This window comes from Dryobates pubescens, chromosome 3 (assembly GCF_014839835.1).
Source record: "Dryobates pubescens isolate bDryPub1 chromosome 3, bDryPub1.pri, whole genome shotgun sequence".
Classification (NCBI taxonomy): Eukaryota; Metazoa; Chordata; class Aves; order Piciformes; family Picidae; genus Dryobates; species Dryobates pubescens.
The window spans coordinates 23001808-23029332 of NC_071614.1; the positions used below are offsets into that span (position 1 = coordinate 23001808).

The following is a 27525-nucleotide window of genomic DNA, read 5'->3' on the forward strand; positions in this document are numbered from 1 at the left end:
GTGCACAGCATGTGAGACCCAAGGGGAGGTAGAAGTTCTGCAGGGCAGGGCCTCATCCTGCACAGCTTGCTGAGGCAGACCTGCCTCAGCTCACCTTTGCTCCTGTAACATCAAGCACCACCTGCAAGCTACAGTAGGACCCCTCAGAGGTTTGATAGAATGCAGGACATCCCTGCTGCTGCTCCTGCAAGCTAGACAGAGCTAGATAAGTGGATGAGCAACTGTAAGGTTATTTGTCTCAGGAAGTTTATTAGTTTCACAGAATCCCTGAATCTCAGAGTGGTCAAGGCCACTGGAATGGCCATTGGAATGTGCTGCCCAGGGAGGTGGTGGTCACCATCACTGGAGGGGTTTAGGAAGAGACTGGATGGGGTGCTTGGTGCCATGGTTTAGTTGATTAGATGGTGTTGGATGATAGGTTGGACTTGATGATCTCAAAGGTCTCTTCCAACCTGGTTAATTCTATTCTATTCTATTCTATTCTATTCTATTCTATTCTATTCTATTCTATTCTATTCTATCCTGTCCTATCCTATCCTATCCTATCCTATCCTATCCTATCCTATCCTATCCTATCCTATCCTACCCTATCCTATCCTATTCTGTTCTATCCTAAGGTTGGAAGGGACCTTTGGAGATCATCCAATGTACCTGCCCTGTTAAAGCAGGATCACACACAGCAGGTTGCCCAGAATTGTGTCCAGGAAGGTTTGTGAACTCTCCAGTGAAGGAGACTCCACCAGCTCTCTGGGCAGCCTGGTCCAGGACTCTGGTACCTTCACAGGAACAACTTTCTCCTCTTGTTCAGGTGGAACTTCCTGGGTTCCAGTTGGTGACCATTGTCCCTTGTCCTGTTGCTGGGCACTGTGCAAAAGAGCCTGGCCCCATGTTCTTGCACATTAGATACTGGTGAGCATTGCAAAGATCCCCTCTCAGGCTCCTCTTCTCCAGCCTGAGCAGCCTCAGGGCTCTCCGCTTCTCCTTATCAGAGAGATGCCCCAGGCCCCTCAGCATCTTTGTAGCCCCTGAATTTCCTCCAGAAAGAGCACTGGCAATGGCAGGAAAGCTGGTGAAGACCCCAGATTACTGAACAGCTCTGAGCAGACCCTGCTCTTCCATCCAGCTTTGTGCTGCTTTTCAGAGGGTGCTTCAAAGCGCGAGGGAAGGGCTGGAGATGCTGCGAGGACAAGTCCCCTCCTCAGCTGTGCCGCGAGCTGCCTACAGGCAGATCTGCTCTCCCTGCCTTTACCCTGGGTCTCCAGGCTGCCCATGCAGGTGCAGCACCGGGTGCTTGGGCTGCAGAGGGACGGGAGAGGAGCGCTCAGTGTTGCACCAAGCAGCACAGGGAGGTTCTCGCCTGCCTCCCTGAAATCGCGTCTGGATAAATCAGCCTCACAGGGAGCGGTGCCCGAAGGCTCCTCAGGAAGTCCTTTAATCAGCAGCAGCCTTCTCACTGGCCTCAGCCAGCAGAGCTCAGCAGGCACGCTCCTGGGGTGCTGTGTAATATCTCGACTGTCATCAGGGATCTCTGTGCTGGAGATGATAGCTGAGGCAGAGGGGGGAAAGCAGCTCCACTTCTGCTGTCTCAGAGCTTTTTCCATGTCTGGATGGGAAAGTCCCTCAGGTGCAACAGCAGAACATGAAGAACATCAAACTCCTCGACAAGCCAGGAGCTGGCAAATAAATAATGACTTCTATTAGAGAGTGCTGGGTTTCTCCCCTCTCTGTGGTAGCTGTTTGGGCCTGTAATTTAACAAACAGGGCTGCTTTGAGTGCCTGTGGTGCTGCTCTCCGTGGCTGTGAGAACAGCAGGCTGCAGAGAGCCTGGCCAAGAGCCACTAAGAGCAAGTAGATCACAGAATTACAGGATCACAGCATGAGAGTGATCTCTGGACATCATCTACTCCAACCCCTCTGCTAAAGCAGGGTCACCCACAGCAGGTTGCCCAGGATCACCTCCAGGAAGCTTTGCAATCTCTCCAAAGAAGGAGACTCCACAACCTCTCTGGGCAGCCTGGTCCAGTGCTCCAGCACCTTCATAGGAAAGAAGTTTCTCACCTTCAGATGGAACCTCCTGGATTCCAGTTTGTGCCCACTGCTTCTTGTCCTGTCCCTGGGCACTACTGAAACAAGTCTAGCCCCATCTTCTTGACCTTCAGATATTGATGAGCTTTGAGAAGATCTGGGACATATGCTTCTGGATCAAGTCACCAACTCCATGAGGGCTGGCAAGCACACAGGGGCTGAACTTCGGCAGGCAGCCTGCCCCACACATGGCAGACCACAGCAATAAGCATAGGATCATAGGATCATATCAAAGGATCACAGGATAATTCAAACTGGAAGGCATTCTGGAAGGGAATAGAATAGAATAGAATAGAATAGAATAGAATAGAATAGAATAGAATAGAATAGAATAGAATTGCATTAACCAGGCTGAAAAAGACCTTTGAGCTCATCGAGTCCAACCCATCACCCAACACCATCTCATTAACTAAACCATGGCACCAAGCACCCCAGCCAGTCTCTTCCTAAACACCTCCAGTGATGGTGACTCCACCACCTCCCCAGGCAGCCCATTCCAATGGCCAATCACTCTCTCTGTATAGAACTTCTTCCTAACCTCCAGCCTAAACCTCCCCTGGCACAGCCTGAGACTGTGTCCTCTTGTTCTGGTGCTGGCTGCCTGGGAGAAGAGACCGACATCCTCTTCTCCAGGCTAAGCAACCCCAGCTCCCTCAGCCTCTCTTCACAGGGCTGTGCTCCAAACCCCTCCCCAGCTTTGTTGCCCTTCCCTGGACACCTTCCAGCAACTCAACATCTTTCCTAAACTGAGCCCAGAACTGGACACAGTACTCAAAGTGTGGCCTAACCAGTGCTGAGTCCAGGGGCAGACTGACCTCCCTGCTCCTGCTGGCCACACTGTTCCTGATGCAAGCCAGGATGCCCTTGGCCTTCTTGGCCACCTGGGCACACTGCTGGCTCATGTTCAGCCTACTATCAACCAGTACCCCCCGGTCTTTCTCTGCCTGGCTGCTCTCCAGACACTCTGACCCCAGCCTGTAGCACTGCATGGGGCTGATGTAGGCAATGTGTCTCTAATCCACCCTTTGCTCAAAGCTGGGTCAGCTTGACCTCATACCAGGTGGCTCTCAGCTTTTTCCTGTTGGGTCTTCAGTCTCACAGTTAGACTAATGACCATAATGGTCCTTTCCAACCTAAATGGTTCTATAATTAGGTGAAAGCCTCCAGGATGTAGATAGACAAACTGTCCTGGATCTCTGCTGTGTTGATTGAACATATGTAGCAGGCTGGGAGTGGGCTGGGACAAGTACATGAGTCTTCAGGCATCAGTTATGAGTAGAACTTCCTTGGCAGAAAAGAACCAATCTTCCAATCTTCTCTGAGCAGCTTTCAGACTCATATACAGCACCTTCAGGCTATGTCTGTGCAAGCAACCTAACCATCACGAGCCCTGTTCTCCAGCCCTGGTTCTACTCATGCCCCATTCAACCAGGCACATCCAAGCTACTCCATGGATGCTCTGCCCCAGGATAAGCCACTCTGGGGGGGTGGCTTAGGGTCAGTCATGTTGACCTGTGACCTCCCCGTGCCTTGGCCTGTGCTGACAATGCCCTGGTGGAGAAGGGTGAGGGATGGTGTCCTGGCTCTTTCCTTGGTCAGTTTACTGTTGCAGACATTCAGGATGGAGAACAGAACAGAACAGAACAGAACAGAATAGAATAGAATAGAATAGACCAGACCAGGTTGGAAGAGACCTTCAAGATCATCACATCCAACCTATTACCCAACCCACCTAATCAACTAAACCATGCAACCAAGCACCCTATCAAGTCTCCAATGCCAGTTTGAGTGCCCATAGTTGCAGCCCAGTAACACAAGATTGATGGTTCCCAAAATCTCTTTCTATTCTTATCCCAACAGATAAAAGGCTCTTCTCCTGGCTTCTCCTTTGACCACCATCTCCAATGAGCTGGGGTCACTGGCTGCAGCTGCCAGAAGTAATGAATCACAGAATCACAGAATCATAGAATCAATAAGGCTGGAAAAGACCTTAAACATCATCAAGTCCAACCTGTCACCCAACACCTCATGACTACTAAACCATGGCACCAAGTGCCACATCCAATCCCCTCCTGAAAACCTCCAGGGATGGTGACTCCACCACCTCCCTGGGCAGCACATTCCAATGGCCAACAACTCTCTCTGGGAAGAACTTTCTCCTCACCTCCAGCCTAAACCTCCCCTGGAGCAGCTTGAGTCTGTGTCCTCTTGTTCTGGTGCTGGTTGCCTGGGAGAAGAGACCAACCCCCTCCTGGCTACAACCTCCCTTCAGGTAGTTGTAGGGAGCAATAAGGTCTCCCCTGAGCCTCCTCTTCTCCAGGCTAAGCAACCCCAGCTCCCCCAGCCTCTCCTCACAGGGCTGTGCTCAAGGCCTCTCCCCAGCCTTGTTGCCCTTCTCTGGACACATTCAAGAGTCTCAATGTCCTTCTTAAACTGAGGGGCCCAGAACTGGACACAGGACTCAAGGTGTGGCCTAACCAGTGCTGAGTCCAGGGGCAGACTGACCTCCCTGTTCCTGCTGGCCACACTGTTCCTGATGCAGGCCATGCTCATGTCCTGACCTTACATCTGATGTCTACATCCTCTTGAGCGAAAGGAAAAGCAAATCTGACCATGGCTGCTTGGGCAGCTTGGCCAGCAGAGCCTTTCCTCCTCAGATGCTGGTGTTGCTGAGCCCAGCTTGCCTGACTTCTCTGTTTGTGTTTTTCTGTTGCTCTGTAGGCTCATTGGCACGTTCCGGATGGTCCTACAGCAGGTGGTGGAGGAAGGGCAGGTAGAGGTGACGGACACCCTCATAGATGACAATAACTCAGCCATTCAGGTAGGTCACAAAGCATAAGCAGGTGCTGATGCCCTTCAGTGCTCAGTCCAGCTCCCTGCATTTTACTCACTGGAATGAGACACAGAAGTCTGTGTTATGGAATCATAGAATTGTTAGGGTTGGAAGGGACCTCAAGGATCATTTAGTTCCACTGGATCAGGTTGCTCAGAGCCACATCCAGCCTGGCCTATGAAACTTCCAGGGATGAAGGTTCTACCACCTCCCTGGGCTACCTGTTCCAGTGTCTCACCACCCTCATGGGGAAGAACTTCTTTGAGCACAAGCCCTGTGAGGAGAGGCTGAGGGAGCTGGGGTTGCTTAGCCTGGAGAAGAGGAGGCTCAGGGGAGACCTTCTTGCCCTCTACAACTACCTGAAGGGAGGTTGTAGCCATGTGGGGGTTGGTCTCTTCTCCCAGGCAACCAGCACCAGAACAAGAGGACGCAGTCTCAAGCTGTGCCAGGGGAGGTTTAGGCTGGAGGTGAGCAGAAAGTTCTTCCCAGCAAGAGAGATTGGCCATTGGAATGTGCTGCCCAGGGAGGTGGTGGAGTCCCCATCCCTGGAGGTGTTCAAGAGGGGATTGGATGTGGCACTTGGTGCCATGGTTTAGTAGTCATGAGGTGTTGGGTGACAGGTTGGACTTGATGATCTCTGAGGTATTTTCCAACCTTATTGATTCTATGATTCTATGATTCCTAACATCCAATCTGAATCTACCCACTTCTAGTTTCGTTCCATTCCCTTTAGTCCTGTCATTCCCTGACACCCTAAAAAGTCTCTCCCCAGCTTTCTTGTAGGCTGCCTTCAGATACTGGAAGGCCACAATAAGGTCTTCTCTGAGGAGATGCTCAGCAGATGCTTTGACCATAGTCTCAGGCTGAGCTCTGCTCCTGGTTCTTTCCAGCACCTGAGCAATCATATCTGGCTCTGCCTTGGCCATTCATGTGTCAGCTCTAATCCATGCCAGTATTAGAAGCAGGAGGAGAGCAAGGTCAGGGAAGCAGTGCTAAGATTTGGAGGAAAAAATAATTTCAGAATTATAGAATCACTCTGGCTGCAAGAGACCCTTAAGATCATCAAGTCCAACCATTAACCCAGCACTGCCAGGTCACCACTAACCCATGTCCCTCAGCACTGCATCTATACTTCCTTTGAACTCATCCAGGTGGTACTGGATGTTTGAAATGCTCAGCATCTACAGTGTTTGTCCTCAATACTGCTTTTATCTGCCCTAAGAGCACCTAAGAGACACCTTGCACAGCACCTCACCTGAAGTCCCATTTTGGAATCCCTCTGCTATGAGGCTGAGGGAGTTGAGGTGGTTCAGCCTGGAGTAAGGAAGCCTCCAGAGAGACCTTGCTGCAGCATTTCAGCACTTAAGGGTGCTGATAAGAACACTTGGGGACAGGCTTTTTAGCAGGGTCTGTTGTTACAAGGGATGATGGTTTTAAACTAAAACAGAGGAGATTTAGACTAGAGAGAAGGAGGAAATTGTTTACATTGGTGGTGTTGACACCCTGGTCCAGGTTGCCAGGAGAGGTAGGAGATGCCACATCCTTGGAATCATTTCAGTTGAGGTTGGATGGAGCTCTGAGCAACCTGCTCTAGTTGAAGATGCCCCTGCTGGCTGCACAGGGGTTGGACTTGATGACCTTTAAAGTTAGAGTAGAGTAGAATAGAACAGAATAGAACAGAATAGAATAGAATAGAATAGAATAGAATAGAATAGAATAGAATAGAATTGAATTGAATTGAATTGAATTGAATTGAATTGAATTGAATTGAATTGACCAGGTTGGAAAAGCCCTTCGAGATCTTCGAGTCCAACCTATCACCCAACACCATCTCACCAACTAACCCATGGCACCAAGCACCCCAGCCAGTCTCTTCCTAAACACCTCCAGTGATGGTGACTCCACCACCTTCCTGGGCAGCACATCCCAATGGCCAATCTCTCTTTCTGTGAAGAACTTCTTCCTATCATCCAGCCCGAACCTCCCCTGGCACAGCTTGAGACTGTGTCCTCTTGTTCTGGTGCTGGTTGCCTGGGAGAAGAGACCAACCCCCACCTGGCTACAACCTCCCTTCAGGGAGTTGTAGACAGCAAGAAGGTCTCCCCTGAGCCTCCTCTTCTCCCTGCTAAGCAACCCCAGCTCCCTCAGCCCCTCCTCACAGGGCTTGTGCTCCATGTTCCCTGTCCTGCCCAAACCATTCTATTAATCAATGATTCTTTATACCCTTCTGGGGAGATCAGAATCAGTCTCCCTCAGTCTGGGTCTGCCCCCCTCATTCAGAGTGCCAGATACCAAGGACAAGCTCCCTCTCAGCGAGCAGCTGTAGCTCTGTGCATCTCCATCTGGTTGATGCATCTCATGAGAGCTGTTTCCCATGGAGACTGAGTTTTAGAGCAAACTTGGAAACAGCTACTTCTGATCTCCTCTGATGGCAAACCCATGGTGTTTTAATTAAAAAACAAGCCTTCAGCCTCCTCTTTTCCCTTGTTCTTTTACAAGCTGCTTCCTACACACAGCATAAAAGAGCAATTACATGAAACCCTCTGAGCTAATGACAAGCAATTAGTGATGAAGAGACGAGTGGCTTCGTTAGGAGCAGGCAGGAGGTGACTGCTAGAGATCAGGCTGCCCAGAGAGGTTGTGGAGCTGCCTCCTCTGGAGACTTCCAAAACCAGCCTGGATATGCTGCTGTGCAACCTGATCTAGCTCAGCCTGCTTTAGCTGGGGGGGTTTGGGCTAGGTGACCTCTGGAAAGTCTCCTCCAGACTCTCCTGGGGCATAAAGGGAATGAAATCAATAAAAGTACAAGGAAGGTGGTCCAGAGGAGGGAGGAAAATTGGAGGAGACAGAGACCCAAATTAATGTCAGAGTTGGGGAAAACAGCTCCTGCTGCCCTCCTGATTTATCAGGCTGAGGATTTGCCTGATTGAATTCCATGGGACTCACCCAAGGAAGAAAATCTCATTTGGTTAAGACTCTTCACTATCACAGTTGGTTTCTGTGCTGTGAGTGCACATTTCTGGCTCATGTTCAGATTTCCCCCCATTCACATGCTAAGTCCTTCTCCACAGGGCTACTCTCCCTTCATCCCCCACCCTGTGTGGATACAACTCAGAGTAAATCACATCCCTGAGCATGAGGGAGGTTACAGCACCCTGACTTAGCTGGGTCAGACCATGTCCTGAATCATAGAATCATAGAATCAATAAGGCTGGAAAAGACCTCAAAGATCACAAAGTCCAACCTGTCACCCAACACCTCATGACTACTAAACCATGGCACCAAGTGCCACGTCCAATCCCCTCTTGAACCCCTCCAGGGATGATGACTCCACCACCTCCCTGGGCAGCACATTCCAATGGCTAACAACTCTCTCTGGGAAGAACTTTCTGATCACCTTGAGCCTAAACTTCCCCTGGCACAGCTTGAGACTGTGTCCTCTTGTTCTGCTGCTGGTTGCTTGGGAGAAGAGACCAACTCCCTCCTGGCTACAACCACCCTTCAGGTAGCTGTAGAGAGCAATGAGGTCTCCCCTGAGCCTCCTCTTCTCCAGGCTAAACAACCCCAGCTCCCTCAGCCTCTCCTCACAGGGCTGTGCTCGAGGCCTCTCCCCAGCCTCGTTGCCCTTCTCTGGACACGTGCAAGAGTCTCAATGTCCTTCTTAAACTGAGGGGCCCAGAACTGGACACAGTACTCAAGGTGTGGCCTAACCAGGGGCACAATTACTTCCCTGCTCCTGCTGGCCACACTATTCTTGATGCAGGCCAGGATGCCCTTGGCCTTCTTGGCCACCTGGGCACACTGCTGGCTCATGTTCAGCCAGCTCTCAATCAGTACCCCCAGGTCCCTTTCTGCCTGGCTGCTCTCCAGCCACTCTGACCCCAGCCAAAGCCCTGCCCTTCTACTGCCTCAAGAAGAGACTTTGGGGTCAGTAAGGCTCAGGGATCAAGCCAGCTGATGCAACAGTTCTCCCAGATTTTGCAGGACCTTCCTTTCTCAAACTGCTGCCCTAAGGGGCTGACTGTGTCTTCCTTGTGTGTTGCAGACCAGCATCTCCATAGAGATAAGGTACCATGCTCTGGATGGAACAGTGGGCACGTGGAATGACAAGGAGTTCTTGGAGACCCCCAGTGTCCACTCAGAAGGGGATGGCAGGTACCCCCTGGAGACAGACAGCCTCCTCTCTGGCCACCGGCGGGGCTCCGACATCGCTCCAGGCAAATCCAACCAGCAGTCTGCAGAGAGGAGCTTCAGAAGGTAAAGTGGTGCTCAGCACTTGGAGATGTGTGATGACAGCAGGGAGAGGGAGAGCTTGGCTTGTCATCAAGGACATGAGCAGACTATGTCCTAGTCATTAGAAGATCCATTATCACAGCTCGAAGTGAGAATGGACTCCATGTGTCCACCCACCTGTGCCAGCCACCCCTGGTTCTCTACCACACCTGCCCAGCACAGAGCTGCCTCTTCCAGCAAACACTGAGGTTTGTAGCACACAGCAGCTGCTGGAGAACAAATGCAATTAAGGAGAGATTCAGATAAGACAAAGGGTCTGGCTGCCGGTCAGGCCTCATCCTGGATGGGATTAGAGCCACGTGTGGGGTGTAGAGCCATGGATGGAGTCATGCATACTGGTGGAGCTTGGGGGTCCCCCAGAACTGGGCTGCAGCTAGGGGTAGGGGGAAGTAGGTAAGTTGGCCACAGAATCTCACAAGCATGGATGCTTCTGAAGTGGAAGGTGACAGTGATATGCCACTGACCTATGCCACGTGCAGGGAGGCATCATGAGTGTGCACATCCCATGGCAAGGCTGTTAGCACAGCAGAGACGAGAGGAGGAAGGGACAAGGTGAGACAGAGGAAGGAATGAGACTTGGCACCTCCCCTGCAGCACTGACCCTCAATGAAGCACCCTCAAAGCACATTGTCAAAGCTTCCTCCATGGTGGTCTGCTGGAAGATCACAAAATCCATGCTGAAGCCAGTGCCTGGGCAGATGAGCCCTCTCTGGATAATCTGAGGGACTCTTCACCACCTGATGGCAGGTTCACCTCCAGTTCTTCCAAGGGAATCTGTTATCAGCTTTCTATTCAGTTAAGGGTCCTTAGTATCACCTTTGTATCAGGAACAGTGTGGCCAGCAGGAGCAGGGAGGTCATTCTGCCCCTGGACTCAGCACTGGTTAGGCCACACCTTGAGTCCTGTGTCCAGTTCTGGGCCCCTCAGTTTAGGAAAGATGTTGAGTTGCTGGAAGGTGTCCAGAGAAGGGCAACAAAGCTGGGGAGGGGTTTGGAGCACAGCCCTGTGAGGAGAGGCTGAGGGAGCTGGGGTTGCTTAGCCTGGAGAAGAGGAGGCTCAGGGGAGACCTTATTGATGTCTACAGCTACCTGAAGGGAGGTTGTAGCCAGGAAGATGTTGGTCTCTTCTCCCAGGCAACCAGCACCAGAAGAAGAGGACATAGTCTCAAGCTGTGCCAGCAGAGGTTTAGGCTGGATGTTAGGAAGAAGTTCTTCATAGAGAGAGAGATTGGCCATTGGAATGTGCTGCCCAGGGAGGTGGTGGAGTCACCATCCCTGGAGGTGTTTAGGAAGAGACTGGCTGTGGTGCTTGGTGCCATGGGTTAGTTGATTAGAGAGTTTTGGATGATAGGTTGGACTCGATGATCTCAAAGGTCTCTTCCAACCTGGTTTATTCTATGCTATTCTATTCTAAATGCTCCTGTGATGCTGGGTGAGATTCAGCCCACCTCAGCATCGGTGTTCAGAACCCCATGCTGAAACATGTGGTTCAGAAACAGGTATTGGCTCCAGAAAAGACTTTATTTTCAGTCAGGTTTACACAGTGCATTTAGTTGTGTTGTCCACAGTAGTGGCTTTGCCTATCAGTCTCCACTCCAGTAGCTCTTCAACCCATTGGCCTCTTCCAGTTGGAAGAGTGGAGGCAACAAAGTCCTAAACTTGTTAGAGGACTCATGGAAAGCAATAAACTATCACAGTATCACTAAGGTTGGAAGAGACCTTGAGGATCATTGAGTCCAACCTGTCACCACAGACCTCATGACTAAACCATGGCACCAAGTGTCACATCCAATCCCCTCATGAACACCTCCAGGGATGGGGTCTCCACCACCTCCCTGGGCAGCACATTCCAATGGCCAATTACTCTCTAGGTGAAGAACTTTCTCCTCACCTCCAGCCTAAACCTCCCCTGGCACAACTTGAGAATGTGTCCTCTTGTTCTGGTGCTGGTTGCCTGGGAGAAGAGACCAACCCCTTCCTGGCTACAACCACCTTTCAGGTAGTTGTAGAGAGCAATGCGGTCACCCCTGAGCCTTCTCTTCTCCAGGCTAAACAATCCCAGCTCCCTCAGCCTCTCCTCACAGGGCTGTGCTCAAAGCACAAGAGAGATTTTATGAGTGGAAGAGGCAGAGAGTGCAGAACTGGCTCCTTGGGTCACCCACCACCCTCCTGGCACGAGCACAGCCCTTGTCTGAGGGCTGCAGAATGCAGGTAGATCAAAGGCAGACAGCCCTTGGGCTTCCAAATCCACCTGGGATTCCAACCCCCTCAGGAATGGGCAGCTTTTGTAAGAGCATCAACACCTCAGGCCCTGCTGCAGCCATACATCCCCCATGCTGGGCTGAGGCAATTGGCACCTTCAGCAGTGTTTGCTTTCAGTCTTGCTTCAGCACTTTAGCCTGGCCATATAAGGGCAAAATTTCTTTCTCCCCATGGTGCAAGATGATCTCCAATGGCTCACATCACTCCCAGGCACTCCATTAACTGTGTGAATTGGGCTGAAACCGGGGAGTTTTCAAGGAAATTGGAAGTGCAGCTTCCCTTCCCTGGCTCAGGGGAATGTGATGTGGCTGCACAGGGAGGATGCCTCGAGCACAGCCCTGTGAGGAGAAGCTGAGGGAGCTGGGGTTGCTTAGCCTGGAGAAGAGGAGGCTCAGGGCACACCTTAGTGCTGTCTACAGCTACCTGAAGGAGGTTGTAACCAGGAGGGGGTTGGTCTCTTCTCTCAGGCAACCAGCACCAGAACAAGAGGACACAGTCTCAAGCTGTGCCAGGGGAAGTTTAGGCTCAAGGTGATCAGAAAGTTCTTCACAGAGAGAGTTGTTAGCCATTGGAATGTGCTGCCCAGGGAGGTGGTGGAGTCCCCATCCCTGGAGGTGTTCAAGAGGGGATTGGACGTGGCACTTGGTGCTATGGTTTAGTAGTCATGAGGTGCTGGGTGACAGGTTGGACTCAATGATCTTTGAGGTCTTTTCCAACCTTATTGATTCTATGATTCTATGCTGAAGTGGCTTCAGCCTGGAGAAGAGAAGGCTCCAGAGACACCTTACTGCAGCCTGTCAGTACTTAAAGGGGCCTGTAGGAAAGATGGGGACAGACTTTAGCAGGCCCTGTTGGGACAGGACAAGGGGTGCTGGTTTTAAACTGAGAGAGGGGAGATTCAGACTAAATATAAAGAAGAAATTGTTTACATTGAGGGGGGTAGAACACTGGAGCAGGCTGCCCAGAGAGGGAGCAGATGCTCCATTCATGGGACCATTCCAGGTCAGGTTTAGACAGGGCTCTGAGCAATGTGCTTTAGTTGAAGATGTCCCTGCTGACTGCAGCAGGGAGGGACTGGATGACCCTGAAAGGTCCCTTCCAACTCAAACCATTCTGTGGTTTGATGATTCTGTGATTTAGAAGAACAATGGCAGGGCAGGGTAGCAGACACAGCCTATCATGCAGGCAGGATCTCAGTCTGTTGGTCAGCCCTGTGTGTTGGGAAATCAGTGTCCTGCTTTACCACATGGACTTCAGAGATGTGAGGCAGCATTCTGTTCAGTAGAGGCCCCAAGGAGGATATTGAGTTGCTGAAGCATGTCCAGAGAAAGGCAACAAAGCTTTTGAAGGGTCTAGAGCACGAGTCTCGTGAGGAGCAGCTGAGGGACCTGGGGTTGTTTAGCTTGGAGAAAAGGAGGCTGAGGGGAGACCTTCTCACTCTCTACACATCTCTGACAGGAGACTGGAGTGAGGTGGGGTTCAGTCTCCTCTCCCAAGGAACCAGTAACAGAACAAGAGGAAACTGCCTCAAGTTGCAACAGAGAAAGTTTAGGTCACACATGAGGAACAGCTACTTCCCCAGAAGGGTTGTTAAGGTCTGGAAGAGGCTACCCAGGGCAGTGGTGGAGTCCCCATCCCTGGAGGGATTGAAAAGCTGTGTAGTTGTGGTGCTGAGGGATGTGGTTTAGTGGTGACCTGGCAGTCCTGGGTTAAGGGTTGGGCTTGATGATCTTAAAAGTCTCTTCCAACCTAAATGATTCTGTGATTCTATGGCTTTGTGATTCTATGGTGGGAACATGAGGTGCAGGCAGCATGGTGGGAAAATGGCTTTAATCTCACCAGAGGTGTGATGAAGGCTGTGTGGCTGATTCATCATCTGCAGCTGGCAGTTGGATGAGCTCTGAATGTGAAATCTAAGACGACCAGCACAGCTGAAGGATGAGGACAGCCACATTCATAGGGTAGAATCATTAGTAGGTCCTTCGTGTTGCCACCACTGCTGTTCCAAGCACCAAGGAAGGAGAAGCCTGATGTTTTCCATGTCACCACACTCACAGGATGGAAGAGGATGAGCTGTATTACCACAGTGAAGATGAACTTCTGGGAGAGGGGGATACCCTTAGCCAGGGATCCCTCACCACAAGGTAGGGAGCCAGTCAGCATCCACTCGTGCTGCTGGCAATGGAGTTTGCAGTGCTGTGTTCTTCCTGACTTCTCCCTATGGATATCCCACAAGCAGTGCCCCTGGATTCCGACTTCTTGGCTGTAGGAGAGCTGGTGGGGATGGAGCAGCTGGAAAAACATTCATGGAAAGGATGCTCAGGAGGGGTCTGGGATCCAGAATGGAGAAAGGGCCTTGTGGTGAGGCTACAACTTGGGCACCACCTTGAGGCCCCCTTCCCTCTTCAGGTCTCACCACACATCAGGCACAGCTGGCCCCAGAACCAGAGATCAGTCATGATGAGTGCATGGGGAAGAGCTCCTTGTGTTGTGCATGGAGATCTGATTTCTGCTTGCAGTGGCCTTTCTTGCAGTGTGGTGCTGTGAGTTGTTCCTCATTGTGTGCCAGGAAGAGTTTGAGGAGCTGCAGCTAGGAGAAGTTCAGGTAAACCCCAGGGGCCAAGCTGATGCCTCTTAGAGCAGCTCAGCCAGAGAAAGGAGCATTTGCAAGGGGACTCAGCTCACATGGTTCCAGTGATGGCAGAAAGCACATGAGGGTGGTTGCTCCTGCACACAGATATTCTGGGGACCTCATTGCTCACAGCAGCTCCCCATGTAGCCTGGGGCTGGGTGCCTCTAGCTTCAGAAGCATGAAGGTGTTGGGAACCTCATTCCTCACAGCAGCTCCCCATGTAGCCTGGGGCTGAGTGCCTCAAGCTGAAGTGCCCATAATCAAAGCAGATGATTAGGACAGTCTCTGAGGAACTTTTGGCTACCTAGCACTGACTTAAATAATCTGCAGACATGGTCAGGAGGCACAACAGCCATGGGCCAGTCACAGAATCCCAGCATGGTGGGGATTGGAAGTGACCTCTGGAGATGATGTAGTACAAACCCCCTGATAGAGCAGGGTCACCTGCAGCAGCTTGCCCTGGGTCACAGTGTCCAGGAGGGTCTGGAAGAGAAGGATACTCCACAACCTCTCTGCAGTCCTCTTAGAGTCCTCTATCCATCTCACAGGAAAGAAGTTTCTCCTCATGTTCAAGTGGAACCTCCTGGGCTCCAATTTGTTCCCACTACCCCTTGTCCTATCACTGGGCAACACAGAGAAGAATCTCTCCTGTTGACTCCTGACCTTTAGATATTGATCAGCACCGAGAAAATTCCTTCTCAGTCTTCTCTTCTCCAGGCTAAACAGCCCCAGGTCTCTCAGCCTTTCTTCACAAGAGAGATGCTCCAGTCCCTTCATATCTTTGCAGCCTCCACTGGACTCTCTCCACTAGTTCCTTGTCTCTCTTCAACTGGGGAGCCCACGACTGGATCCAGGACTCCAAATGTCTAGAGCTGATAGAAAGGAGAAGTGAGCTCTCTACTACTCTCTACAACTACCTGAAGGGAGGTTGTAGCCAGGTGGGGATTGGACTCTTCTCCCAGGCAACCAGCACCAGAACAAGAGGACACAGTCTCAAGCTGCTCCAGGGGAAGTTTAGGTTCAAGGAGAGGAGAAAGTTTTTCCCAGAAAGAGTTGTTGGCTGTTGGAATGTGCTGCCCGGGGAGGTGGTGGAGTCAGCGTCCCTGGAGGGGTTCAAAAAAGGATTTGATGTGGCACTTGGTGCCATGGTTTAGTAGTCATGAGGTGTTGGGTGACAAGTTGGACTTGATCTCTGAGGTCTTTTCCAACCTTATTGATTCTATGATTCTATGAAAGGGAGAGGGAGATGATAAGGATAAGCCAGATGCACATCTGAGAAACGCCCTGGGCTGAACAGATCCCCTTTGGGGAAGGCATTAGTCTTGAAATCGTCTTGGCATTCCCTTTTCCTGCAGTTCTGTCTCTTCACACACTGCTTCCATCACCTGCCTCCCCCTGGGGGGAATTCTGAATCCAAATGCAGGCAGTGGAGAGCTCTCTGTGGGTTTCTACAGGCTTGCTGTCAGTGCTGGCTCCACCACATTGATCTCCGCCTCCTCCCTGGGCTCATTAGGAGCATTAATTCGTTATTCCTCTGATTCTCTTCCCTGAGGGGATGCAGAGAGGGGAAACAAACAGAGCCTGAAATGGGTAAGGCAGCAGCAACAGCAAGGAATGGGTAAACAGCACTGGGCTTGCAGCCTAATAGAGGTGCCAGCAATGCTGGTGAGATGCACGCTGGAAACCAGTGCTGGCAGTGGGGCTGATATCCAAGTTGTCTGCAGATGGACTCAGTCACTGTGCCACCAGGAGAAGACAAAGACCTTGGGGAAATACCATGTTTGCTCTTGTAATTCCTCAGTGCCCAGAGCAACTATTTGAGTTCAAAGAAGGCCTTTGCAGAAGGTAACTCCTCCTTGCTTTCAGGACAAAGCCTCAGGTGAGGGAATAAAATGGGGGAGACACAAGCTTGTGCAGGGTAAATAAGAGGTCCAAAGGGAAGCACATTTGAGGGTTTGGTTTTCAGAGAGTAGAAGGCAGGGAAATAATAAAGTAAGTGCAGTCACAATTGACTGTTTCACAGAGTGCTCATGGTTGGAAGTGACCTCTGGAGATCATCCAGTCCACCCCTCCGGATGAAGAAGGGTCATTCACAGCAGGTCACCCAGGGTCACAGGTAGGTGGGTTTGGAATCTCTCCAGAGAAGATTCCCAAACTTCTCTGGGTCACCTCTCCCAGGGCTCTGGCACACTCACAGGAAAGAGCTTTGTCCTCATGATCAAATGGAACCTCCTGGGGTCCAGTTTGTGCCCATTGCCCCTTGTCCTGTTGCTGGGCACCAATGGAAAGAGTCTGCCCCCAGCTTCTTGATTCTTGCCACTTAGATACTGCTGAGCACTGAGAAGATCCCCTCTCAGTCTGCTCTTCTCCAGGCTGAACAGCCCCAGGTGTGTCAGCCTTTCCTCATCACAGAGGTGCTCCAGTCCCCTCAGCACCTTTGCAGTCTCTGCTGGACTCTCTCCAGTACTTCTTTGTGTCACTTGAACTGGGGAGCCCAAAAGTGAACCCACCTGAGTTCCACCTGAGCAGGAGGAAAAAGTTCTTTCCTATGAGGGTGCCAAAGCCCTGGAAGAGGCTGCCCAGAAAGTTACTGGAGCCTCCTTGTTTGGACATATTCCAAACCTGCTTCTGGAGTCTCCTTGTCTGGAGAGATTCCAAACCTGCCTGGACAGTGTGACCCTGGGCAACCTGCTGTGGGTTATCCTGCTTTAACAAGGGGATTGGACTGGATGATCTCCAGAGCTGCCTTCTAACTACTACCATGCTGGGATTCTGGATTTGAAGACTAATTTGGTTTAACCTTGTTTTGTTCATATGAGCAAGAATCTTCTGGCTCCTCTGGGAGAGCTTTCATTTCCCTCAGCCAGGGATCCCAGACCCAAGCAGGAATTGTACCAGAAGAAGAGCAAGAGAAAGTTTTGGGGCTGCCAGGTCAGCATTTCAAAAGGTTTTCAGTATGGCTGGGGAGCACTCACACCACATCTTCTCCTGGCCATCCTTATCCCCTCTTCCCTCTGTCTATGCCAAGAGCATCACTGATGCAAGCACATCCCAGGGAGTCCTTTCTTCAGCCTTAGGAACCCCATAGCTCCTCCAGCTTGCACAGTTTGCACCAGGGCAGCTGGACTAGAGTGCTGATAGCTGGATATGGACTAAGGAGAAGGCAGAGGAGTGGGGAGGGAGGGGACAATTGTTGTCACAATGAGGGTGGCCCAGAGAGGTGTAAGATGCCCCATTCCTGGAAACATTCCAGATCAGGTTGGACAGGGCTCTGAGCAACCTGCTCCAGTTTTAGGCCACACCTTGAGTCCTGTGTCCAGTTCTGGGCCCTTCAGTTTAGGAAAGATGTTGAGTTGCTGGAAGGTGTCCAGAGAAGGGCAACAAAGCTGGGGAGGGGTTTGGAGCACAGCCCTGTGAGGAGAGGCTGAGGGAGCTGGGGTTGCTTAGCCTGGAGAAGAGGAGGTTCAGGGGAGACCTTCTTGCTCTCTATAACTACCTGAAGGGAGGTTGTAGCCAGGTGGGGGTTGGTCTCTTCTCCCAGGCAACCAGCACCAGAAGAAGAGGGCACAGTCTCAGGCTGTGCCAGGGGAAGTTTAGGCTGGAGGTGAGGAAGAAGTTCTTCCCATAAAGAGAGATTGGCCATTGGAATGTGCTGCCCAGGGGGGTGGTGGAGTCACCATCCCTGGAGGTGTTTAGGAGGCGAGTGGCTGGGATGCTTGGTGCCATGGTTTAGTTGGTTGGATGGTGTTGGGTGATAGGTTGGACTTGATGATCTCAAAGGTCTTTTCCAACCTGGTTTGTCTATTCTATTCTATTCTGTTCTGTTCTGTTCTGTTCTGTTCTGTTCTGAAGATGTCCCTGCTGACTGCAGTGGGGTGGGACTAAGTGACCTTTAGTGGTCCCTTTCCACCCAAAACATTCTATGATTGGATGGTGTTATGGCAGCAGAAGGGAGTTTGGCAAGGCATGGCCTGTTCTGCCCCCTGAATGTCACAGGAGCAGCCTAAAGGATCGTGGCCCAAGCCAGTCTGTAGACCTGGAAACACAAACTCCTTGAATCAGAATGTTTTGGGTGGGATGGAGCCTTTAAAGGCCATCTGGTCCAACCACCTGCAGTCAGCAGGGACATCTTCAACTAGAGCAGGCTGCTCAGAGCCCTGCTCAGCCTCACCTGGAATGATTCCAGGGATGGGATATCCACCACCTCCCTGGGCAACCTGGACCAGAGTCTCACCTCTCTCAGTGGAAACAATTTCTTTCTTCTCTCTAAACTGAATCTCCCTTATTTTGCTGAAAACCCTCACCCCTTGTCCTGTCACAACAGGCCCTACTGAGAAGTCTGTCACCATATTTGTTATCGCTGCTTTGAACACTGAAAGGCTTCAATAAGGTCTCCCCAGGACCTTCCTTTCTCCAGGCTGAACAACCCCAACTCTCTCAGCCTGTCCTCACATCACAGGAGTTCCAGACCCCACACCAGTTTTGTGGCCTCCACTGGACCTGCTCTAACAGGTCCATGTCTCTCCTGTGCTGAGGACCATAGAGCTGGACACTGCAGGTGGGCTCTGAGCAGAAGGGAGCAGAGGGGCAAAATCCCCTCCCTTGAGTGGCTGGACAGACCAGCAATCAGCCAGGGTGGTGTGAAGGCAGGACCTCCCAAGGGAAAAGCAGCTGGTAATTCATCTCACCTCCTTCCAGGCAGGCTGGCAGAGGACACAGCACCAACCCAACACGGCTTCTTTCAGCCTAAGCATCTTTGCTCTTTAAGCAAATTCATCCCAAGCAAAATGGAGAAGGGGAGGAAGGAGGTCAAGGTGAAAGAGAACAGTTCTCTTCCACCCTGGTGTAGCACTCAGCCAGCCACAGAGTCCCAGAAAACCAATCTGGGTCATGCATGGACCCTACATGTGCAGCTGGGAATGATGTAGGTAACAGAGGGAGAATCAGCCCCATGCAGGGTCATCGTGGGTCTTAAGACATGCATGGAGTGGTTTGCTGTGCTGGTATGTCCTGAAGTTCTTCCTGTACTGAAGCAAATCATTCTGGTGTTTGAAATGCTGGAAGAGCTCTTTATTTTCATCTCACAGTGGGGTTTTTGCCTCTCTCTCTCTCTCTCTGTAAATGCCTTAGCGTTGGAGACAATCCAGAAGACGATCAGCACACTAGGTAAATACCCACACCTGCTCAGGTGGTGGCCCTGAGCCTCTGCAGTGCTGAGACACTTGCTTGCCAAAGAGATCTTCCTTGAATTGAGGTTTGAATGTTGAAACTTGGAGGCCCAGATCTGTGAAGGCCAGACTTATGTGAGGGGGAACCTGCTCACTCTACACAGCATCCATCTGATGAAGCAAGCCAGGGCACAGAGGGTAGCATCTTCCCATCTTCCCCTGGCACAGCTTTGGCTCAGGATACGTCTGGGATGGTTTATGATAGCACAGGGACTGTGATATGACAGACCAGGGACCACCCTCAGCAGGTAGCCTGTGGTGAGAAAGGACTTCACTTGTGGGACACAAGCTGGGTCATGGCCAGAGAATGAGCCTTGGTCTGTTTGTTTGCTGATATAGAGGTGTCCTTGGAAACCTTCTGTGGCCAGGAAAGAGAGATTGGCACTTCCAGAGGTGGTTCATGAGAGGGAGGACCCTCCCCTGGACTGTCAAAATGTGGATGGGATCAGGCTGTGCACATCATGGCTCCTGAGCAGCTGGAAACTGAGATCCCAGAGAGCATCACCTGATAGCTGCTGGCCTTGAAATATTGATGGGCAGGACAGAGCTCTGCAGCCGAAAGCAATCTGGTCCTGGTGAATTATTGATGGTGCCTTTTCTTGTGCGTGCCCAGTGGGTTCAGGACATGTCTGATTGAGCTCAGCTCTCCCTTTGCCACTGATTATCCCCAGGGGTCACTTGCTCCAAAGCTGGGGTCATTGCCAAGTGCTGGGGTTGAAAGTGGTGGTGAAAACGTTCACGGCAGGAGTCTGGGAGAGGCAAGAACCTCTGCTTCTGCAAGGCCTGGACACCTCACTGGTCAGCCTGTGTGGGTCAGTGGTGCAGACATGTTTCCTTGGCACTATTGCTGCTCATGGGTGATTTCCAGAGCTGCTGTGTCTATGGAGAGGTAGGAATTAGCGGAGGGGGTGTTATGAGGTGCATAGCAGAACCATCCTTTGTGGCCCTAGGAAGCTAAGCAAGGTTCTTGCTGTGATCTTAGCCTTCCTAGGCTGTCCCTACAGTCAAAGGAAAGAGAAATCTCCCAAGGGAGCTCCGACCCAGACTTTGGAGATGGGTCTCCATCCTTGACTGTAGTGGAAGCCTGAATGCAGGCAGTGCATAAAGTCCATATCCAAGCAGTGAGGAGGGTCTGAATTGCTAACTCAAGTGTGGCATCTGGGGTCATATCCCAGGGATGCCACACACCAAATCAGTGCTTCCATCAACATATCCAGGGAATGCTGGGATTCTTCATCCTGAGCCAGAAGAAGTGAAATGATCTTCCCAAGACTATCAGCCCCTGTCAAGTTTCCCCCCACCCCCCCCCCCATCCTTTTTGCAACCCCTCCAAGGCACCCTGAAAGAATCCTGAAAACCCTCAAAAAGCAGGAAAAGGATAGAGAAAAAAGTGTGCAAAGTGAGAGCCTGGGGGGTGCTGAGAGTCCCAAGGCAGACCCTTCAGCAGCCTGAGCTGTTTCCTGGAAGCTCATGCAGGCTGACCCCAAACTGTCCCAGTGCAGAAGAGCTTCCAGCTATAGCAGGAGCAATGGATGCTGCCAGCTCTTGTGCCCTGTGCCAGAAATCATCTTGCCACCCACCAAGGTTTTCCCTGGGGTCAGTGAGAGCAGAGCACCTGAACTTGAACGGACACAGCCGAAGTGACCAGCCACGAGCTGTCCTGGAGCACTCTGAAGTGGTGTGACAGACCACTGCCCCTCCTTGGAAGGGGTGTCCCTGCTCTCACCAGGTCAATGCTTCCCTTGCTGCTGGAGGGATGGTGCAAGAAGCCTGACACTGGTTTGTTTTTTCTCTCTCTCTCTTTGGTGCCTCCCTCAGGAGTAAGTTTAACGATGGATACAAGTCAGTAGCAAGGTATCACAATGCCCTGACTGGTGGGACCTTGGGTTCTGGGGGTGGGTTGCTCTCATTCCAGCTCATCACAGTCACCCCACATCCAATGAACAGGGTGTGAAGAGTAGGTTTTGTGGTCCAGGCCTGGGTGAAGCCAGTGCTTCATGCATCAGCATCACAGCATTTCTCAGCAAGTGCAGGACTGGAGCTGAAGCCTGCAAGGGAGGGAGAGCTGTATGGCAGCACACCACCCCAGGAGCTTTCTGACCCATCCAGGAGCTTTCTGACCCATCCAGGAGCTTTTTGACCCCTCTGCACCTGCAAACCTCCTTCATGTCACGTTGCAAAGGAGAAGCAGGTCTGGTGGTCCCTCTGCAGTGATACCACACCTGATCTAGAGGAAGGTGTCTCTGCCCACAACAGGGGGTTAGAACTCAATGATATTTAAGGTTCCTTCCAACCCAGACAATTCTATGATTCTGTGACAGTATGATGATGATCACCCCATCTGTAGGGCTCCCAAAGGTGCCATCAACAAGAATACATCTGTAGTAGTAAATTTATCAGGTATGGGTTTAATCCAGGACAACGATCCCAGCCCCAACCCATCCCTTTAAGTCTGTTCTTCATTGCTGCTGCTCAGGACTTGAGGGGAGGTGGAGAAGATGCAGAGGCCACCTGCAGAAAGGTGCTTGCCTGTCACTTGCAAGCAGAACCTGGGTGGCTGCAAAGATCTGTGGAGCAATGTCTCCTCAATATCTCACCACACAGTGTTGGACAAGGCTGGGGGAGATCTTCCCCTCTGTTGTGCATTGCCCTGAATGAACCTCCCCAACATCAGCCCAAGAGGATCCTCCTAGTCTGGGGGTGGTAGCCCTTAGCCCCTTGCTCTGTCCTGGCTGGCTCCCATGGGATGTGGGAGGGTATGCCTGCTTGGGTGGGGATGCTTCTTCCACACACTCATCCTCCTGGCTGTATCTCTTCCAAACAGTGAAGACCCTGAAGATGACAGGTACTGGGCATGGTACCCCTGCTTCCCTCAGGCCCTTTGGGCATGCTGTGTGCATGGATGTGACATGTGTGCCAGCCTACCAATCTCTGCATGGCATTTGGACCCAGGGAAAGGTCCTAACTGCTTCCTGCCCTCTTCTCAGTGTGGGGCAGAGCTTTTTTGTATCTATCCCATCCCTTCACTCCCAAAGAGCAGGGCTCTTTGTATTCAGTCTATGTCTAGCAAGAACATTCTACTAATTTCTTCCACCCAGGGGCCTTCCAAAGGAGCTTTGAGGACAATATTTGTGTGTCTTCCTAGCAATCCACCCATCCATCCCCTCCACCTAATCCATCCATCCCAATGTAGTTATCATGATCTACCAATCTGTCCACCTTTCCATCAGTCCATCTCAGTACAATGTGATGTATCCACCCATCTCCTTGCATTTCCTTTCTAGTCCTCACTGAAATCCTCACCATCCATCCATCCACCCATCCATCCACTGATCCACCTACTCATCCATCTATTCATCCACCCAACCGTCCACTCATCCATCCATGCAACCAACCATCCATCCATCCTACTATCCACTCATCCATCCACCCACCCATCCATCCACCCACCCATCCATCCACCCACCCATCCAAACAACTGTCCACTGATCCATCTATCCATTCATCCAGCCAGCCAGCCAGCCAACCATCCATTCATCCATCCATTCATCCATCCATCCCACTATCCACTCATCCATCCATCCATCCATCCTACTATCCACTCATCCATCCATCCATCCATCCTACTATTCACTCATCCATCCATCCAACTAACCATCCACTGATCCATCTATCCATTCATCCATCCATCTATCCACCCAACTATTCACTCATCCATCTATCCATCCACCCACCCACCCACCCATCCATCCATCCATCCAACAAGCCATCTACTCATCCATCCATCCATGCAACCAACCAACCATCCATGAGTCCATCCATCCATCCATCCATCCATCCATCCATCCATCCATCCATCCATTCACAGCTAACACCAGCCAGCCCAGTGCCATATGATCCATCTATTTCTCTGTCAGCTGCTCCATCTTGTCCATGCACTGTCTCCTCCCTCCTCATTCCAGCACTGTTGTCTCTGTCTCTGTACCTCATTCACTGGAAGCCAGTGGGTTTGGAAGTCTTGCAGCAAGATCTCCCTCTGGCATGCTTGTGAGTTGGCTTTGGGTTATTGTTTGGTGCATGTTGTGAGGGGCAAAGGTGGGCAGCAGGTCTTTGTCACTGTGGCAGGATGAATCACCTCTGAATCATCTGGTCTTTGTGATTACAGAGCTAAGGGGAAAGAGAAAAGACACCTCGTGTTGCCATTCAGGTACCCAACTCTCCCCATCCCTGCTTGTGCCCAGGCTCACATTCCAACTCCAGCCTCTAGCCCTTCACAACTCCCCAGAAGAGCTGTAGAGCCTGACCACAAGCTCATCTGTGCTAGTCAGAGTGCTAAGATCAAGAGGTTTGAAGGCATAAAATGAGAATCCTCTAGTGGAGGCTGGAGTGGTTTGGACTAGATGATTTTCAAGGTCTCTTCCAAACCAAAGTATTCTGTGACTGTGTGATGCTGCTAATGGGACATCTGTGCCCTTTTCAGGCACCCAGAGCCCAAACCATGGCTGCCTGCAGTGAGAAAGGCAACTGATGCAGTAAGGGTTGGTGTGGAAGGGGCAACAGGTAAAGGAAGTGAGGGAGAATGAGCAATCTGGTGTTAGGTGCTCCACCAGGCCCTTGGAGAAAGATCTCTGAACCTCTCATGTAGTGTTGTCTGCTCATTCACCCAGGCTCTGAGTGCCTAGGGCCAGCAGCACCATGCTTTGGAGAGCAGAGAGATGCAGGAGGAGGGAAAACACTCATAGCAAGGACAGCCACAGCACCCTAGTGAGATGAACAAGGAAAGGACTGTGGGTGTTTGACAGACAGCTGAAGATGAGCCAGCAGTGTGCCCAGGTGGCCAAGAAGGCCAACAGCATCCTGCTTTGGAACAGCAATAGTGTGGCCAAGAAGGCCAACAGCATCCTGCTTTGGAACAGCAATAGTGTGGCCAAGAAGGCCAACAGCATCCTGCTTTGGAACAGCAATAGTGTGGCCAAGAAGGCCAACAGCATCCTGCTTTGGAACAGCAATAGTGTGGCCAGCAGGACTAAGGGATTGTCCTCCTGTACTGGCCACTGATGAGGCCCCACCTCAAAACAAGGGTTCAGTTTTGCTCCCCCCTCTCCAAAAAGGACATTGAAGTGCTGGTGAGTATCCTTAGAAGAACAGCAAGGTTGGTAAAGGGTCTAGAGCACAAGCCTAGGAGTGCCTGGAGAAAAGGAGGCTGTGTGAAGACCTTCTCCCTCTCTACAACTCCCTGAAAGGAGATTGGAGTGAGGTGAAGGCTGGGTCTGTTCTCCCAGGGAACAAGCAATGGGACAAGAGAAAATGACCTCAAGTTGTGCCAAGGGAGTTTAGGTTGGACATGAGGAACAATTTCTTCCCTGAAAGGGTTGTCAAGGCCTGGAAGAGGCTGCCCAGGAGACTGGCATAGTCTCCATCCCTGGAGGGATTGAAAAGCTGTGGAGCTGTGGTGCTGAGGGACATGGTTTAGTGCTGACCTGGCAGTGCTGGATTAAGGGTTGGACTCAATGATCTCTAAAGGCCTTAAAACATTCCTATGATGCAGGCTCAGGCACTGCCCTGGCCCAACTCACCCAAGGATGTTGCTCCCCATCCTGTTTCCCCAGCTGCCTTGTTGGTACCAGTGAGTAACTCAGATGTGGATGCTCATCCCTACAGCGATGCCAAACGTCTTCTGTGTTCAGACCAGCCACACCAGCCGTGCTCAGGATCAGATGGCAACAGGCTAGGGCTCTGCAGGGAGCTCAGACCACATCCATGGGCTGCAGGACAAGGCATGGAGTGATTTAAATCCTCTCCCTGCACTGAGCAGGAACAGTAGGGGAGCTTTTACAGTGCAGATGACCCAGCTGAGCTGCTGGCATTGGTGGTTGCTTGCTCCTGTGTCCGGCTCAGCTGGCAAGGCAACGATTTCTGCTGCTTTGCTGTCAAAGGAAGCATTGGTGCAGGGAGAGAGCAGAGCTGCTTGTTTCAGAAGCAGCTTCTGGTTGAGTTTCCTTGGCCATCCCTGTCCATGCTGGGCTGAATGGAAGGACCCTGCTCTTCCCAGACTCCCACCCAGAGCTGGGTCCTGCCCTCTGTCTTGTGCTGGAGCTGAGCTTCACCTCTCTAAAACCCATCCAGCAACACCTCAAGCAAAAGTGGACTGAAAAACAGCCAACAAAAAAGCTGGGGACAGACATTTTAGGAGGGCTGGTTGTGACAGGAGAAAGGGTGATGGATTTAAACTAAAAGAGAGGAGATTCTGACTAGACAGAAAGAAGGATTTTTTTCCAGTGAGGGTGGTGGGACACTTGCCCAGGTTGCCCAGAGAGGTGGTGGCAGTGCCACCCCTGGAGCCAATCCAGGTCAGGTTGAACAGGGCTCTGAGCAACCTGCTCTGGTTGAAGATGTCCCTGCTGACTGTGGGGTGGTTGGGCTGGGTGACCTAGAAAGGTCCCTTCCAACCTAAACCAGTCTGTAACTTGATGATTCTATGAAAATGCCTTTTTTTCTGGGTGGTTTTCCAGCAAGCCCAAGGACCTAGAGGTCCATGCAAGGAAGCCACCCTCCTGCCCTATGCCCCCAGCAGAGCCATGACCATGGGGTGGAATGGAGGAATTTAAAACCCAGCCCTCCTAAGTACTTTCTAGGACTGGTTAATTGCTTGTTCCTCCCCACTTTGCTTGTCCATAAACAGGGGAGATTAGCCAGGGAAGAAAGAGTGACCTGGTGAGGAATAAGAGAGAGGTAGGACCCAAGTAAAGGAGTGTGAGAAACATGAAAGAAGGAAAAGAGGATGAAAAGGGGAGGTGGAAGTTGGTGTTTTCCTGTGAGGTGTCAGGGCAGGAATGGAATGGAATGGAATGGAATGGATTGGAATGGAATGGAATGGAATGGAATGGAATGGAATGGAATAGAATAGAATAGAATAGAATAGAATAGAATAGAATAGAATAGAATAGAATAGAATAGAATAGAATAGAATAGAATAGAATAGAATAGGATAGGATAGAATAGGATAGACCAGGTTGGAAAAGGCCTTTGAGATCATTGAGTCCAACCTACCACCCAACACCATCCACTCAACTAAATTATGGCACCAAGTGCCTCATCCAGTCTCTTCCTAAACACCTCCAGTGATGGTGACTCCACCACCTCCCTGGGCAGCACATCCCAATGGCCAGTCTCTCTTTCTGGGAAGAACTTCTTCCTAACATCCAACCTAAACCTCCCCTGGTGCAGCTTGAGACTGTGTCCTCTTGTTCTGGTGCTGGTTGCCTGGGAGAAGAGACCAACCCCCACCTGGCTACAACCTCCCTTCAGGTAGAGAGCAAGGAGGTCTCCCCTGAGCCTCCTCTTCTCCAGGCTAAGCAACCCCAGCTCCCTCAGCCTCTCCTCACAGGGCTGTGCTCCAGACCCCTCCCCAGCTTTGTTGCCCTTCTCTGGACACACTCCACCTGCTGTACTCCTCCCAGTGAGCATCCATCACCTCCATCTCCTTGTGCAGGGAGTTGTGGTTCTCCTAAGCTCATCCAGCCTACAAGGGGGCTGTACAGAGATCTTATCCACTAATGTAAAGCACAGATGTGGGCAGGACAGGGGTGCTTGGGGTCAGCTCTGCTCAGTGAATGTTGCACATTACCAAAGCCCAGGGTTGGAGCACTTGGAGCCCTGGTGAGGAGTAGGGCAGCTACAAGGGATGAGAAGCCTCTTCTGATGCTATGGTCTGATCTGAAGCACTTGAAGTGCACTGAAGCTTGTTTGCTTTTTGTTCCCTTGATGCATGGCCACCGGCTCCAGCAAAGGCAAAGAGAAGACAAAGGAGCATAAGTAGGTTTGCTCTCCCTGCCCCTTCTCCTTCTTGCTTCCAGCTTTCCTAGCTCATATTGTGTTTGATCTCATACAGGATGTGCTCTTCCTTTCTCTAAAGCTGTGCCTGTCAGCTCTGGAGGAGCTTGGGTCTCTTGGATGTGTGTCCTGAGGCCTCAGAGCCTGTGTGGAATATTTATCTACAGCAAACCCCGTACTTAAAAGGCTTGCAGTGATCCCAGGTAGCCCTGGAAGGGAACTGTGAGCTCCTGATAAGCCTGGATTAATTTTGGCTGGGGGGGAACACTCAGAATCATAGAATCATAGAATCAATAAGGCTGGAAAAGACCTCAGAGATCATCAAGTCCAACCTGTCACCCAACACCTCATAACTACTAA

General features: G+C 51.3%; 1 protein-coding gene across 2 annotated transcripts in view; it reads left to right on the plus strand.

The window, feature by feature from the left end:
* Positions 1-27525, plus strand: part of OTOF (otoferlin) — a 113501-nt gene that overhangs the window by 29722 nt on the left and 56254 nt on the right. The window contains exons 4-6 of one of the 2 annotated variants that reach the window (XM_054179780.1): positions 4807-4906; positions 8964-9175; positions 27118-27147. In XM_054179780.1, coding sequence (XP_054035755.1) covers positions 4807-4906; positions 8964-9175; positions 27118-27147 — 342 coding nt within the window. The remainder of the gene's footprint in view (positions 1-4806; positions 4907-8963; positions 9176-27117; positions 27148-27525) is intronic. The other variant, XM_054179779.1, reaches the window with a different exon arrangement.